Source organism: Alligator sinensis, unplaced genomic scaffold (assembly GCF_000455745.1).
Source record: "Alligator sinensis unplaced genomic scaffold, ASM45574v1 scaffold309_2, whole genome shotgun sequence".
Classification (NCBI taxonomy): Eukaryota; Metazoa; Chordata; order Crocodylia; family Alligatoridae; genus Alligator; species Alligator sinensis.
Genome location: NW_005842231.1, coordinates 1,655,958 through 1,673,279, shown reverse-complemented (window position 1 = coordinate 1,673,279; position 17,322 = coordinate 1,655,958). Strand labels below are relative to the sequence as shown.

At 38.8% G+C, this 17,322-nt stretch overlaps 1 protein-coding gene across 1 annotated transcript in view; it reads left to right on the top strand.

The window, feature by feature from the left end:
* The window catches only part of NRP1 (neuropilin 1), a gene marked incomplete at its 5' end in the record, with an annotated part of 150,296 nt that overhangs the window by 104,447 nt on the left and 28,527 nt on the right, over positions 1–17,322 (top strand). The window contains 3 exon segments of the mRNA XM_025208478.1: positions 6,794–6,949; positions 9,141–9,285; positions 10,488–10,819. Of these exon segments, the coding sequence (XP_025064263.1) occupies positions 6,794–6,949; positions 9,141–9,285; positions 10,488–10,819 (633 nt within the window).

Below are 17,322 nucleotides of genomic sequence, written 5' to 3'. Positions count from 1 at the left end.
AAATGCCCTGTTGAATTCACTGATGCAGGATAGAGTCTCATGAACAAGTATATTTTCCGTGTGCAGCTGCTATTAACATCAGAAGAAATTGTGCAGAAAGATGAAGGAAAATCAACAGATTTTTTTTTTCTTTTTTTTTGCTAAAAGTCAAGCTGAACGTTTATATCTACTGTGCCATTTGGAATTATATTTTTATAATGACCAAAATTTCAAGGACAGACTACTGGAATTAATTTGATTTGCTAGCCAAATCAATAGAATTTCTTTTATGGTTTCTATTAAAGACTCTACTATTTTCTGTTTGACACTGTAATCTTTGTGACTTAAATATTGATAAAAAGGGAAATAAAAATAGTTCTATATACAGCATGAGACAGTAATTGATCAATCAGCTTAACAGCAAGTACTAATAAAACGTATAGGCTATGCTAATTAAAGAAGATGCTGAACAACTCTTGTTAAAAGAAATACTAGAACAATGAAGTATCACATTTAATCTGACTCAAAAGCAATACATGTTATCTAAGGAAATGACATAATTCTCCAAAAATATTTACTTTGGTATGTAGTATCAAGTGATGGATTATACAGCTTTTCAAGCCACAAGAGATGCTCACAACAAAAAGCTTCCTGTTGTTAATCAAACTCCAGCTCTTTGTCCTTTATTTTCTCAGGCTGTTGAACAGACGTATAGTCAGGGTGTTGAAGCTGGTAACAACTGCTCCCTTGCCATAATGGCCTCAGTGGACTATATTTTATTGAATGAGGCAGATTTTCCTTTTGCGGTGGGCGAAAGCTTTTGAGACCCTGACATGATTATATATGTTTGTAGGAAGCAAGGATATTCATTCCTTGTCTTGCAGGTTGCATGCTGGTCTTTAACCAGGAGTTTGCTGAGATTTGCTGCATGATTTACTGTATTGTGCTAACTATGCTTCTTTACCCTCCCACTTAAATGGCTTGGAATAAAATGTGTGCATCACTTTTTGCATATCTATATCTATAACATGTCACCTGCAATTCCTAAGCCAATAGCCTATTTTTACTGGTTGCTAAGAGGCACAGTAGAATAAGATGGAGAAAATTAGTTCATACATAGAAACATTCAGCATCTTGCAATCTAGTTTCACTGGAAAGGAGTTGCTTTAAGGTGCTCAGTGCAGTAAGTGAGAATGCCAGTTTACTTTTCATAAGACTATTTCTCTACCAGAAAAATGGTGTTTGATTTTTTTTTCTCATTTCATGCAAACTAGAGGAGCAGTCCTATAAAGATCTGTCATCATGTGCAGCACTCACCAATAGTCTCATCATCACAATACTTTCAGCAGTGATTGTGGGATCAGGCCCTAATACCTCATTTCCGATCAGGGATATACATTTTAATCTGAATGACACAACCAAAGTCTGAAGAAAACTACTGAGATACAGTATTCAAGACTAGAATTCCAGTATGGGAAGTGAGGCATCACAATACCAGCTTTGGAGACTGAGTAGACTAGCTCAGATAACATGCACACAAATTGCAATAACTTTTACAAAATAGTTTGCATCCCATAAAATAAATGCCAGATGTTTATTTATCACTCACACACACACAGAATGAAATGTCAAATAATTTTAGTGACTGCATTTGATGTTTAGCTTCAGAAGAACAGTCTTTCATCACCACATCCCTCTGCAGCTCATTTTAACGTGAAACAGAAGTTCCTCAAACTAAAGAACAAAAATGCATCTAATATAAAACAAAAAGCCAGCTGTCAAATATTCCTGTTCATTTCATAACCAGAAATGGCTTGATGCAATTTAACAAACTCTGTACATGATCATGCTTGAAAGCCATTGCAGAAGTGATGGACTGACCCAACTGAAAAGTGTTAGCATAGTTCCCCCAATACTTAGAACCTCCTAAAAATACCTAATATGAGAATATCTAATGGAATTATAGAATAGTTTTCCTAGAATTTCTGCCCTCTGAAGATGACACCAGGAAATTGTATCACTGGGCAGCTGTGTCATCATATATTTTTGGGACCTTCAGGTTTCAGTGGGCGTGTATTTACGTGCACCTAAACTTAACGCGCCTTTGCTTAAGGCAATTTAGGTGCATGTCTACATGTGGACGTGCTAATGTGCATTAAAGCACATCAAATTTAGGTGCAAATAGCTAAATCATATTAGCTCATGTGCAGACTCACTAATGTGCATTAATGCAGTGTCTATCCATTGACAGACACTGTGTTAATGTGTATTAGTGTGTCTATACATTCGCTAATGCGACTGCTTCATGCAGGTATCAAATTTAGGTTCAAGTAGCCTAAAATCACCACACACTTGTAGACACACGCCCTTAAAGTGCCTTAAATTGGGCTAATGCACATTGAATGTGCACATGTAGACACGCCCAGTGTGTAGTAAGAATTTGGATAATATGGGTTGAAACTCAGCTTGGTGCAGAGACCTATACAACATTTAAAACCCTTACACTATGTGCAGAGGTGAATTATGCCCACATGGCCTTTCTCTAAACATATTATAAAGCTTTACATATCCTTAATGAACATAGAAATGAGAACATGAGAGAGGAAAATGCAGTGCTGGATATCACAAAGGGATTAATAAAAAGAATTCTTATTGCTATTTTGCGAGAGTAAGTTTAGAAATATAGAAGAATGTGTCAAATGGTTTCCAGTGTAGTTCTCCATATACCTGTTGTTTCTATCACCCTACTTAGTAAAAGGATTAATAAACTTGGGGTTAGATCCAAAAAGAGAGTAAAGTCAGCAATTCTCAACCTTTGTAGATTCAGGACACCTCTCAGAAAATGCCAGCTCTTAGTTTTTGCTCATTTTCCCCTTCAGAAAACAATAGAGCAACTTTTCTGTTCCAAAGAACTCAGAAAGACCACAACAGGTCAGGATGTTTTTGACACTAGGGATTCCTATTTGAAATTCCTGGGTTTATCTTGTGAATCATTTGTAAGTGTCTGCACACACCAAACTGCACTAAGGGTGGTACCCTGCATCACCCTTAAAGGATCTCATGTCGCTCTGGTTGAGAATCACTAAGTTAGGCACTATGACACCTAATATTATAATACCTATTATTTTTGGTTCCAGGCTTCCTATACAATGCACAGGGAAAGTTAGTCACTTAAGCTTAGGATCCATAAAAGCCATCATGCTGAGTGGGGGGCCACCTAGGCTACCCAGAAGGGCAGGGAAAAGAAAGAAGCACTTTCTCCATAGTCTAGGGGTTTTCTTTATGCTGGAGTTCAGGCAGCTGCCTAACTCTGTTTGGAATTTGCAACCCCAAGCCCTCTCCCAGAGTTAAATGAATACAACTTCTCAGAAAGCATAACTTGAAATGTTGTCTTTTTCTTTAGTAGCCAATAGTTAGTGCACTCACCTAGTTTGTGGAAGCCCAGGGTTCAATTTCCTTCTCTGATTGAGGAATTTTCCACATAACGTCCACATCCCAGGTGAATGCTCTTATCACAAGATCACAGGATGTTCTAGGGTGTGATATGCTCATCCCCTGCTGCTAGTGAATAGCTGAAAATCCACTGAGACAGAAAAACAGCATGAATTCTCTAGCAATTAGGGCACCCTCCTCCAATAGGAAGACCTAGGTCCAGTACCTGCTGCACTTCATATCTTACAGCAGCACTGTGGTGAGAAGTATGAGATAGTTCCAAAACTGGAGGCACAGTAGTGCAGCTCTCCATCAGCCTGGCATATCATTCAGGCTAATTAGGCCAGAGGAGAAGGTCAAATTACCTCAGGCAGATCACTGTGCTGATGTAGCTCTGCTGGCTTCAGGGCCAGCAAAGCACTTTACTATACTTTGTCAAAACATACCATCTCATTTAGACCTAGCATGGGTATCTCTACATGGTGTTACATAGCTACATGTGGACAGACCCTCAGGTCTCTGGTGGACCTAGCCCTTGGTGGCTGAAAGGACAGTCATTTGCCAGTTATAATTTTTTGCCTTACGGTCAACTAGTCAAACTGTTCCCTTAGCCCTTGATGTTATGTTTTAGCCTGGCTTCAGATGTCTAGAACTCTAATAATAGACCATTGCTTGACTTCATTCAGAATGAAGTCCTTATTGTGTATTTTAAAAAAAGAAAAAGAAAATCCACTAAAGTCATTTCAAATCAGTCGGAACAGTTCAGACTTGGGACCCTAATCATTTCAAAACTGAAGAGCTGTTTCAAATTTTAAGAGAAGAAGCAGTTAATTTAAATAACTCGGCACTACACTCCCTTAGACTTCTAGATTGTTGAGTGCACTTCAGCCTGGAACTGGATGTGGTATTGGACATGACTCAATGCAGCACACTTTACAATCAGCAGAGTACAATTTTGAGAGCATTTCAAGTTAAACTGAGATTGCTCTGTGCAATGATGCCCAGATTCCCCCATTAACTTTCAGATTGCAACAATCTAACATTTGAGACTCTTTAGTTACTTTAAATTACTTGATTGTTTTTGTAAGGCAGTATTGGGGGGAAAAAAATTTTTGAGAGAGACAGAGAGAAAGAGAGAATTTTTCCCAATTGCAAACAAAACTTTGCAGCATTTCAGTCCTAGAAGTTCAGATATGGGGGAGGCAGGGGGGTGGGCTTCAGCAAGCTACAATTCAGCAAGCTACAATGTAAGTATAGGCTTTACCAGCCTTAAAAACCATAGCAGATACAAGAGCTTTGCACTTAAAGCCAGTTCTATCCTTCCCACACAAGGCTACTGTTCTTGGTTGCAGAACTTCAAAACGACTTATATATGACATGAAAATTGAAATAGCAGCCAGTCTGTCCTGAATAACACTTCCTTCATCTTTCTGAGTGCATGTTGATTTAACTGCTCCAGTGCCTTTGGATGTATGACATACATCCAGGAAAAAGGATGCTTGTAAGACACTGGGGACATACATTCTGCATCCTGCATGCTACGAAAATAATAAAAAGGCTGAGACATGCATGAGACACTAACAAAAGAGGGGTTACTTCAACATAGTTTCAACTTATTAATGTCTGGAAGATGCTGTTATTGGAAATGGATTTTTTTAACCAAAAATATAAGTATTTCATTCCTTAGTGATAGCTGTATTGCAATGAAAGAGACAATCTTTTTTTGTTTGTCTGTTTTACAACCAAGTTCTTAAGCTTTAGTGGCTTATGTTGACTTAGAAATTCATTTTATAAATGTATTTCATTCAGAATTAATTAAAAGTCTCACAGCACTGTTACAAATCAGTCTGTTTTAGGGTTTTGTAATGCTGCCCATCACTGTATTACCTAGGTAATTTCCATATGCAGTCAAGAGCAAAGTCCTTATTCAACGCTGTGGAATTGATGACTTTCCTCCATTTTGGGGGGGTATAGATTAATGTGACTGGTATTTTTGGATATTTTTTATATTGAAATGAAATAATTTGTTGGAAGAAAGAAACGCTAGATTACAGATATTGATGAAGGCAGGTTAATGGATTCAATTTTAATGAAAATGTATCAATTACTATTTTCTCTAAAGAAGGGGTAAAGTAGCAGCAAAAGTTGCTCATCCCTGTGCCTGTGAGAAAGGTTTCAGGTCAGCCTCAGTCCTTTAAATCAGGGGTGTAATGATCTGGCCCACAGGCTGAATCCTTCCTGCAAGACCTATCATCTGGCTCTCTGTGCCACCTGTGGGTCTTGGGCTAGACCTGCACGCTGCATATGGCTGGACCCAGTATGGGCTCCATTCACACATGGCCAGTCTAGGGCACTCACAGTACTCACACCAAACCAGCCCTGCATGCTGGATCCAGCATGTGGGGTTGGTCTGTGGGCCTGATGAGTTTGACACCTTGCTTTAAATGTTGACTGTGCATGGGTGTTTATGGCAGGGGAAGGGGGGGGAGGGGGGAGAAGAAAAGGCATCCAACATGCACACATACATACACACAACACAGACGTTATAGAAATGCATTTAAAGTATTCAACTCCTCAGCAGCCCATAAAATGTCATTATATTCTAATGATAAAGCTGCTCTGGATTTGTCAGTTAAGAGAGGTATTAGCATTAACACTTAGGTATCTCTATTGAAAATATCGTGCTTGATACAACCTAGGAACTCAATTTTTCCTTTTTCACTACTGCATAACACTAGTGGCTTATAATCATGTGACTGACTAAAAGCACCAAGGTCAGTCTCCTCCTCTTTTGCTTGCAGTTGAGCTCTCAGCTTTTAGAAGAAATTCTTTTTATTAGTCCCTTAGTGCATGACCTTGCACTTCATACTATTAAATTTCATACCATTTCTATTACTCTAGGATTCAAGGTCATTCAGTTCTCCCTGTATGATATTCCAGTTCTTCTCTGTATTGACACTGTCTTCTTCCTTTGTGTCATCAGCAAATTTCATTATCAAACTCCTACTTTTTGTGGCAAGCTAATCAGTGAAACTATTAAATAGGATCATAGTCAAAACCAACTCTTGAGGAACTTCACTAATTCCTGTGCAGGTGCCTCTTTTGTATGGAACAGAATATTTTTAACATATAAATCTTCCTCTTCCTACTGAACAGGAGAATACTCCCATGTACTATGCTAACATAGTTTGGGAATAAGAAGTAAATGATATAGTTACAGAACAGGATCTAAGGATGACATTGCAATCAATATATGAGATATGTTCCATATACATTTCTTACACTCTTTAGAAAACAAGTTTGTTTCCTATAATTCCTTCCAAGTTTGTTGTAATATTATGGTTTAGCTGGATTGGCTACATCTCCATAATCATTTCTGCAGGTGGATCTAGGCCTTATCCGCTTCGTCTCTGGCATTGGGACACAGGGAGCTACCTCGAAAGAAACTAACAAAATATATTATGTGAAAACATACCGAGTAGAGGTCAGCTCCAACGGAGAAGACTGGATTTCACTGAAAGAGGGAAATAAGCCTTTGGTAAGTCTTTTCCTTTTCAATTCACTCTTAACAAGTAGAATTGGGTTGTGTGGCACCTTAAAGACTCACTGGTTCAGAAAGCATAAGCTTTTGTAGAAAGCAGCCTACTCCATCAGATGCTATGAATGATCTCTAAGGTGCCACCCCTGCCCTGTTTCACTTCAGATTAACACTGCTAACTACCTCTCTCTTGACAATCAGTGAACTTTTAAACTGCTTGGTAATTCCCAATTGGTATTCCCAATAGTGTCAATTGTGGAATGAGAAGCTGAGAAGGTCAAATGCCATAATGAGGGTATACAAACCCATATATATAAAGTAATAGAACCATGGTGGAAGTGAGCTTTGTAGCTGATATTAGAACTCATTGGTTCCTGGCTCTCAGTCCTGGTTTCTGAAGAAATGCCTTTCAAAATCAAGCCATGCTTTCAAAATCAGATTTCTTTCATAAGAAACCTTAAATTGTAAGTTTTCCAAGGAAAGTGACTTTTACACGGGCTCCTTTGTACATGGTGTGCTTTATTCATCAAAAGATTTTGCAACTCTCTTATTAGTTATAAGAAGTTTAAAAACCTTTCCCTTTGGTCAAAGTAAAGCAGATGGAAACTAGCAACATTTTTCTGTAGACCAGGATATTAAAAAAATAGCTGAACTGAATCTAAAGCAGAGGCTTACTCTCAATTTTACATCCTTATTTAAAAAACAAAAAGAGAGGGGGCTGGGACTACTGAACCAACAACAACCACATGAAGTTACAGAGTTCTTCAAGGAGGCCTTCATTTTGAAAGCTTTATTCTAAAATATAAACCAGAAGTTCTGTGCATTTCAGCCAGAAACAATGCACAAAGCTCTTCCCCTCTCCGATTCACTCACTAAGAAAAAACAGAGCAATTCCTCTTGGAAAGAATTTGCTAAAAGAGAGATTAGAGCCAGGCATCAATGTAGAGGTTCTCCCTAGATAAAACTTTCAGTTCACCAAAGACTTTAAGAAATAACTGCTTAGGTTGATGAGCTGATATCTGCAAGCTGCTGACCTCTCCTCCAGATCAGTGCAGCCACTGAGAATGACAAACAGGAAAGTTGGAGTTCAGTGTAAGAAACTGCCCAATCTCCCATAAAAGGACAATTCCTAAGATTATACATATGGAAACAACAGGAAATTTGGTTCAGCACTATTTGAGTAAGAAGCAGGAAACTGAGTCACCTTCTTTGGACAACGACTTTTCAAAGTTCTCATCCCATTACACAGGATCTGATTATCAGATACCAACAAGAAAATAAAGTCCAGTACAACATTTATTTTAAGGACTTTTATTGTTTGACTATTTGCCTTGAGGAACGTAGAGAGAATTTCATAAGAATAAAAACAATTAGTTATAAAGATTAAATAGACTCCCACTATCCAAAGCAAAAGAATTTTGTAAGAAGGCATTTACAAAATGATAGGTTAACATAGTAACATTATACCCTGAAAAACTTATACTCCATAGACAAACAGAAGTATATTTTTTATCCTGATTCAGTAAAGGAACTTTCCACAATCTAGATGCAAATGATTCCTCAAATAATTCGATATAGATCGTTTATTAATTTAGATTTGACAGAAACCCTACTTTGTACCCTAATATCTTTGTGCATATCTTTAAGTGCAGAAGTCATTCAGCTGTACTAGGTAGGCAGCTGAGGAGTCTTCCAGCACAGGACAATCCTGAGATGGAAGAGACCTAGCATAATTGGCTGTACATCATTACTCCATGCAGATCCCTTAGCATAAGTGATAAGTCAAGAGGCACCCCAGATCACACAGGGGTCGCTGAGGACCACAGAGTTCTCAGAGGGGTATAAGGGCAGCATATAATCACCTACACCCACACCTCTTCATACCTCCTCAAATGCTACACTAAGTATGGTTTGTCTGGATGTGACCTTCAAAGAATAACCAAATTATCGTGGTCCAACTATAATGGATTTTAAAATACATTTAACATTGTTAGGTATGTTGAGTCTTCTTCAATATCTTCCCTGAAAGAACCTTAGTTTTCTGTAAGAATGATGCTGTGAGCTTAAGGAAGTATTCCACTGTGCAAAAAACTGTTTAAATTGTGTATCCTTGATATCTGTGCAACAAAGAATTATAAACAAAATGTAAAAGAAGATTATTACTTAAAACTCCTCTCCTTTCTCTCAAAAGGTATTTCAAGGGAACAACAACCCCAAAGATATTGTTTACAGATTTTTTCCCAAACCAGTTTTAACACGATTTGTTCGTATCAAACCCATGACCTGGGAAAATGGTATATCACTGAGATTTGAAATTTATGGCTGTAGAATAACAGGTAAGTGCCAATATGAAAAACTTAATATCACTCGTTTCTGCAGTTTGGCACACTGTCTTTTTTAATCAGTTCTATTCTGCACACATTTTCTGTATTTGCATTGGAGGAGCCCTCTAGAGCCATATTTGTTTGACATGAAGAAGTAAGTAGCAATAAGTAAAATTTTAAAACCAATCAAACATATACCTGAGTATTCATAGATACTGCTATGGCATCATTTCTGAGAGTTCAGCTTTAAGGTGAGAAAAATGATGTCATTAGTTTTCTTTCAATTATTTTACTCTCTTGTGTTAAGCTCTTTACAACTCTCACCCTAGCTCTACTTCCTTCACCATCCTGACGTTTCCCATCTATCAGTCTCCAGTCCCAGTCAGACCAAGGGCTTTCAGAAACAGATCTGCTAAGATTCGTATTTTTGATAGATTTGTATCTTCAAGCCATGAGAAAGTAATACAAAATGTACAAAACCCCTTTACACCCAGACTCTGGGTCTGATAAGACCAGCTATTGACTGAGTACTTCCCCATGCTAGCAGGAGTATTTAAACAGGGTATCCACAGCTGTATTTGGTTGTTCAAATCAGCAAATTCTCAAATTTGGGGAGCATAAATGCCCATCTTCCATGCCTAATTTCTTATTTTGAGCACAAGGATTTGCAGGTTCTTTTTATAGGACATAGTAGGGTCTGAGGTTTAAAAAATATCCGAGATGTGAACATGTAAATCTGCAAATAATTCCAACAGGTAGATGCATACGGCCAGATTTCCATTTGTCAATGAGCATTAGGCTGGTTTACATTTTCAAAATGTTTTTCCAGCATCAAGAACAAATAATGGGCTCATCGCAGCATATCTGAAGGTTCTGTTTGAATAAGCACCCACAAGTTTAAATGTGACCCTCACTGCCCTTTATTAGGAACGAGGGTGGAACACTCATATGAATAGAATGGACAATGACTTTTGTGATGCTTCCTGGTTCCCATCACGCCACAAATATTTCCAATATTTTGGTACTTCCACCTCCTGCCAACATCAGGCACTAAAAATTTGACTTAAACTAAAAAATGAAAATTGCTCAAAAGATGTGTGATTTGGAAAAAAAGTCAATTTGTTTCTATTTTGTGTGTTATTTCTTACTTTTGTTAGTTTTTGGCTACATGGGTTTTGCAGAAATGAATTATTTAATATAATCTTCTTCTCTAGATTACCCTTGCTCTGGGATGCTGGGTATGGTGTCTGGACTTATTACCGACTCTCAGATTACTGCATCCAGTCAAGTAGATCGAACTTGGATCCCAGAAAATGCTCGTCTTATAACAAGCCGCTCAGGCTGGGCGCTTCCACCAACTACGCATCCATATACCAAAGAGTGGCTTCAGATAGACCTTGGTGAAGAGAAAATAGTACGGGGCATAATTGTGCAGGGAGGCAAGCACAGAGAAAACAAAGTGTTCATGAAAAAATTTAAGATTGGCTACAGCAACAATGGATCAGATTGGAAAATGATCATGGATGCCAGCAAGAAGAAAATAAAGGTAAGGGATAAATCAGTGTAGTGAAAAATTATTAAGTATTTGCATAGGTCAGATCTTGGAAAAGGATTTGTGGTGACCCTAAGTTAATCAAAAGGATAGCAGCCAATCTAAAGACATGTTACTGAACAGTACTGTGCCTGTTTTCATGCACCAGTGAGCCAGTCCTAAGTTGCTGATCATGGCTATTGAGTTTTGCTTATTTAGGGCTGTGCAAAACAGCACCATTTCATTTCGACTTCCATTTCACCGTTTCAAAGGGACAGTATTTCATTTTGCTGTTTTGAAGCACTGTTCCATTTTGTTTCATCAAAACTGTTTCGCTGGTTCAATACTGTTTTGATATGTTTCAATGTTTCATCCATAGGCTATAATTGGGAATCACGAATATGCCTATAACTTTGTCATTTCTTTCCTGATTTGAATGAAACAGCAGGGATGATACCCCTGCTGAGGCCACAAAGCCTGTCAAGTTTCAAGGAGATAGGTGCAGGGGTTTCTGGGAAACTGCACCTCAAACTGTTCACAGCAAAACTCAAGTCACTTGTAAGTGTGAAGGCACAGGGTGGTGAAAACAGCAGGGATGGTAGCCCCTGCTGAGGCCAGGGAGTCTGCCAAGTTTCAAGTAGATAAGTGCAGGGGTTTCTAGGAAACTGCACCTCAAACTGCTGACAAGCAAAACTCATGCCATGTGTGACTTTGTGTGTGTGTTAAGGCACAGTGGGGTGAAACCTGCTGAGGCCATGAAGCCTGCCATATTTCAAGGAGATAGGTGCAGGGGTTTCTGGGAAACTGCACCTCAAACTGTTCAAGGCAAAACTTGTGTCACTTGTAAGTGTGAAGGCACAGAGAAAGTTCAGTTCAAACCATGCTTTTTATGCTGTTTTTCTGTCCCTCCCCCAAAGCACTGGGATTGGAAGGGACCTCAGGGAAGGATCAGTCACTAGCCAGCTACACACATGCCAATATCTGAGAAGTCCTTCCCCTCTCTCCGCACTCGCTCTCCTTAGTTTCTGTTTAGCTGCAAGCAAGCCCAGCTTCAAAACTCAAAACATTTCAAAATTTTCAAAATGTTTCAAGTGCCCTCATTTCATTTCACAGCTGTTTTGAAGCCTTTCGTTTTGTTTCAATTTCGCTGTTTTGAGCTCAAAACGCATCAAAATAGCTTCGAAACGAAACACCCATCGAAATTTCGCACAGCCCTGTTATTTATCATTCCTATTAAAAGGGCAAAATCCCTCTTTCTGTTCAGCAATGTGCAGCAGCCATCTTTGGGTCTCATTTCTGCCCTAGAATCCTTTAGAACATAGCAATTCAGGGGGGGAAATGAAATGGGCTGTATCCTTAGTCTTGTCACTGTTCATGTGAACTTAAGTGAACCACTGAATGACTCTCTGTGTTTCATTTCCCCTAGCTATAAAAGGAGTGACTAGAGAGTTCCTAAATCGCATGCAGCTTTTTTCAAGGTTCTCAGAGGAAGGGTGTCCTATAAGGGTCTGATCCAATGTCCACTGAAAACAATGATTAGACTCCCAGCAATTTTAATCAGCCATGGATAATGCCCAAAGTGAAACATGTTATCTTTTATTACTAGTGAAGGATTTTAGAGTTGCCTGAGAAGGCAATAATTACACATGCTTGAGCAGAAGTAGCAACATCTTTACAAAGAAGGCAGTGACACAGAGGACCACAAGAGCTGATAAGGAGGCTGACAGGAAGAAAAAGAGAACATAGAATGAGAGCAGGCCCCAATAATGCATGTGCCTAGGTGTGGTCTGGAATACATATTTCTCAGAGGCCATCACTGTACTGTGGAACATTTAAAAATATTTAGTTAAAATCCCATTCATCTCTTGGCCTATTTTGTTTCCTCTGTCAGGAACATGTCCTTAAACATTTTTGCCTAAAAATATTCTCCTAACTCTATAACTATAGGATATCACCTTTACTCTACAAGGAATAATGCTTTACCACTGGAATTATCATGGCAAGGTAACATACATATGAGCTTTTCCTGCATGAAGGATATCAAGAAAGGAAAACAAATGAAAAACACAGAACAAGATCCCACAGCACGGCAGCTGTTCTTTATCCCAGTTGTGTTAGACTCAAAAATAGATGTAAGGTCTTTTTTCCTCTATGGCTCAAGCACCCATTGGGCAAGCCTGTTTCCTAAAATGAAAGGAAGGATGCCTTCTCCCTCCCCATGGCCATGTCATGTAGCTTTAGCAAAAGTTTAGTTTCATTCTTCCTGATTTTAACTTCAGTGAAAATATCTGACTTTTCTCACTTGCTTATCTTTTTTCCATCTTTTGTTTTGGGTTTAAATACAGAACGGATTCAACCTTTACAATAAACAACTTTTTCTGTTACCATGGGTTTTGACTTCATCATAAAGTGTGAAGCGGGTGTAAATCAACAGTGGGATCTAACCAGTTCCCTGCTAACATGGATATTGTTTTGACGTGTACTTCCACACCATTTCTCAATGAGAGAAAAAAATATACTGCCATATGCTTTCAAAGTGATACACCGTATGCTTCATGGCTTTCTGTTATCTAATCTAAGCACTTGCCATCATTGTCGAAAGGTAACAGTTTGACAAAAAACCCAAAATACATTAAGTCCACCAATAGCTTTCATCACTATCAAAAATTAATTCCAGAGATTAAAGGAGCTAGAATTCAATCTTGTGTTGTCTAACAGCAAAATCCTCCCCAAAATTCAGAACATTTAATAAACTTTCTTCCATAGAAAAAGTTTTATTAAAAAAGAATCAGATAAATCCTAGGATTTGGAAGACTAGTGGATTTAAAATGTTAATACAGGAATGTACTATTTTAAAAAGTAAATGAAGTTGGATAGTATGGAATGTTAGCTATGATGAGTCACAGCATGAAAGTGGATTAGAAACAGCTCTGTTTTATGAAATGAAACACATCATTTCACTTGGTTACAATCTTGACTTTTGAAAACAAACAACTGCATGCTATAGAAAAAAAAGGAAAAGCTCTGCAAAGCTAAGCATGTCAGCATTATACATCTACAATATAAACCAGTGGTTTTCAACATTTTTAGACTCAAGGCACCCCTCTGAAATGCCAGCTTGTAACTTTACTTGTTTTTCAACTACAGAAAAATTATAGAGCAAGTCTTCTGTTACAAAAAACTCAGAAAGACCACAACAGGTCAGAATATTTTTGACACTAAAGAATACTATTTGAAATCTCTGGGTTAATCTTCTGAATTGTGTAGGTGTTTGCATATCTAACAATGCAAATATTGCACAGCACCCTGTGGTACCCTTAAAAGGATCTCATGGCACCGCAGGGTACCCTGGTACCCAGGTTGAGAATCACTTGAATAAACCCTGGCCCTGCATCTACCACCTTCTTGACACTGCCCTGTCATCCACAGCTTCATTTCCTTTTGCTTTGACTATTATAATTCTCAGCTCTGTGGTCTCCCAATTTCTAATTCTTACATATTCCCACATGATCAGAAGCTTGCTCTTCTCACCTTGAGTATTCAAGCTAATTTCAATTCTCAAATAACCTCATTGGTTTACCACTAATTTCACAATTCAATTGATGTTTGCTTTTCTTGTTTGTAACACCCTTCATGCTACTGCTCCTGCCTATGTTATGAAGCCTGAAGTATGTCTTTCCATGCACCGTTCTACTGGTTTCCTACTGACCTTTTCTCTCTTTTTCCAAGCCTTTTAGACACTGGGATCACATCCAGACATGCGTGGACATTTGGTTCCCCATGAACAACCAGCAGCAGTGCACCTTGTGCTGCCACTTGTTGTCCCCGAGGAGCACGTGTGCCACACACACTCTGACATTCAGCAAGTTACCTTGGGTGGGATAGGGGAAGCAGCCTTACCTAGGGCTTACCCTAGGTAAGCAGCCTTACCTAGGGTCCTGGGGGCCTCTCAGGGCTGCAGCCACATTGCTCCTGCTGCACATACATGTGCTATTAGCATGCAACAATAAACCCTGACACACATCGCACCAGAGTTTATTGCAGCCAGGTGTACCATTTGAATCTGCACCCAGGACTGCAGCACATTGAGCTGTGTTGGAGCAGCCCTGGCTGGCAGGGGGCCCCCAACACAGCTTGATGTGCACGAAAAAACTCTGCAGCAGGGTGATACTTCTTTTTACAAGTATCATCCTGCTATGCAGTTAGTTAGTTTCCTGAGGCCTAATAGGGCCGCACATGTAGACATGAAACATTTACTACAAAGCAACAGCAAACATCTCGTGTAGGCATGCCATGTTAGTGCTAGTATCTTCTCTGTATCTCCTGCCACCTGGAACAACCTTCCTTAATTTCTCTAACCACATTGATTTTGCTTTAAAATGTTGTTAGGAAGCAAACCTTTTCTCTCTTGCCAATAGTTTTTAACTTTTTTTCTTATTCAGTTGTTATAATTTAAATTTGTAACCAATCAGAGCATTTTATGAACATTTCCTGTATGAAATTCACTACACAAACTGGAGTTTTACTTCATGGTCCTCCGTCCACCTATACAAAGAAGATCAAAGCGTGTTGAAAATGAACAGTCAAAATTAAATCTCAGGCAAGTCTGCACTGCAAGTGACAATGATTCAATATAATTCTAGATGCCTGTTGAATTCTAATGCCTACATGTCAGTACTCAGTACTGATGTATTTTGCAACAGTTTTCATTATTATATGTTGCTATTAAGACTATTATTAGAAAGGAATACAGGTTCCTTAGATACATATGTCTACTCACTTTTACACGGAAAATGGCATTCTATATTCCTTTTTCACACAATAGGCAGCTTCTCTGACCTTTTGAATGCATTAACATAGATATAAGAAGAAAGCCTTAATAATTACAAATCAATTTGATCCAAAGAGCAATGCCTTCTAACTTCTCCAAGTTCTCTTAGAAAAGCAGCTAACCTAGTGCCATATAAAGAAAACTATAAGATTCAGCCTGCCATGCCAACTGGGTGCAGTAGTGCCATTACTAAAAGTATTTTTAATACCATGGTTCACAGCTACCAGCACACTTACCATTATTGATATTTCCTGTTTTCATAATAATCCAAACTTGCGTCCCCACTTTCAGGCCACATTCTGCTCTTATTGATTTTAAAAAGGAGTAAGAGCATGCTCTTAGTGATACATCATTCATTACCACTCTACATCATTCATTCAACTGTGCTGAGTTTACTCAACCCTCTGCAGTAAGGGTTGGTCTGTTCCAAAGCCCAATATCTGACACTTTCCAAACAGCCTGAGATTAATTGTGGACCAAACTTCACAGAGCTGAATAAGAAGCAGCAGGGCACAAGCTATTACAGCCAGGGTCTTAGTCAAGTAAACTAAGTCAAGTAAACTAAGCCAAGTTTACTTAGTCAAGTAAACTAAGCCAAGTCTTTTGGTACAGTTGTCAAAAAAAGGCTGGGAACTACAGGCTCAGTATACAGAAATTTAAACCAAAAGACATACTTTTAGATTTGCAGCAAAACACACCCAGTAATTGATTTTTCTTTTCTTTTCTTTTTCCTGTGGCCTCTGTGCATTAAACAACAAAATCCGTTTTTTCTCTGCACTCCTCTTTGTCTATCTTTGGATCATTAGATGAAAATTACTGTATGTTGAGTGCTGCTCTCATTCAAATGTGAAGGATACCTGGCAGTTGCTTTTCTTACCAATGCAAAAAAGAAGCTTCATGATGCATGACTAAGAGTTGGAAGTTCCATAAAATGTCACCATAATCTCAAATTTGGATTCCAGTTCAAAGGATTTTGTGATTAGTACTGTAATTCAGTCAGTTCTTATAAAACAGAATTAAAGTGCTTTATAAACAATTCTTTTATCTCTGTTTTTATATATCTTATAATTCAGGGAAAAGATAACCTTTTGTTTAAGGCATCAGACAGAGATTCAGAAGTTCTGGGTTCAGTTTCTGGTAATGCCACAGCTCTTTCTGTATGTTTGACCAATTCTTGCTTTAGCTGTGTGCCTCAGCTCCCCACCTACAAAACTTCCTTTATCCTACATTTGCTCTTGGACTGTAAATTATTCAATTCAAATCCTACTCCACCTTTATGTCTAAGGCTGTAAACAGCTGTCTCATCTGAGGTAGTCCTAATTGTCCTGGGTGTTGAACAAAACAGGAGTGGCACAGCCATTTACACACATAATCCTTCCAAGACATACTGCAGCTTCTCTTCCAGTATGTAGCCAGTAGACCTGTGTAAAGCGGCTAGTATTTGCTTTGGATTCAGATTCGGCCGATTCAGAGGACAATGAGTCAATTCGTGATTGGAATCACTGTCCTGATTTGATTCGACCAAATCTGATTCAGCTGCCAGCAAATCAGCCGAATCTCTGAATCAACCCCATCCCCTGCCCGACCCCAGCTCCTGGCTCTTTAAAAAAAAAGCCTGGCACTCACCAGCTGCTGCCAGGTGGGGGGGGCAATCCCCGCTGCCCCCCACTGCCCCATGCTGCGGGGG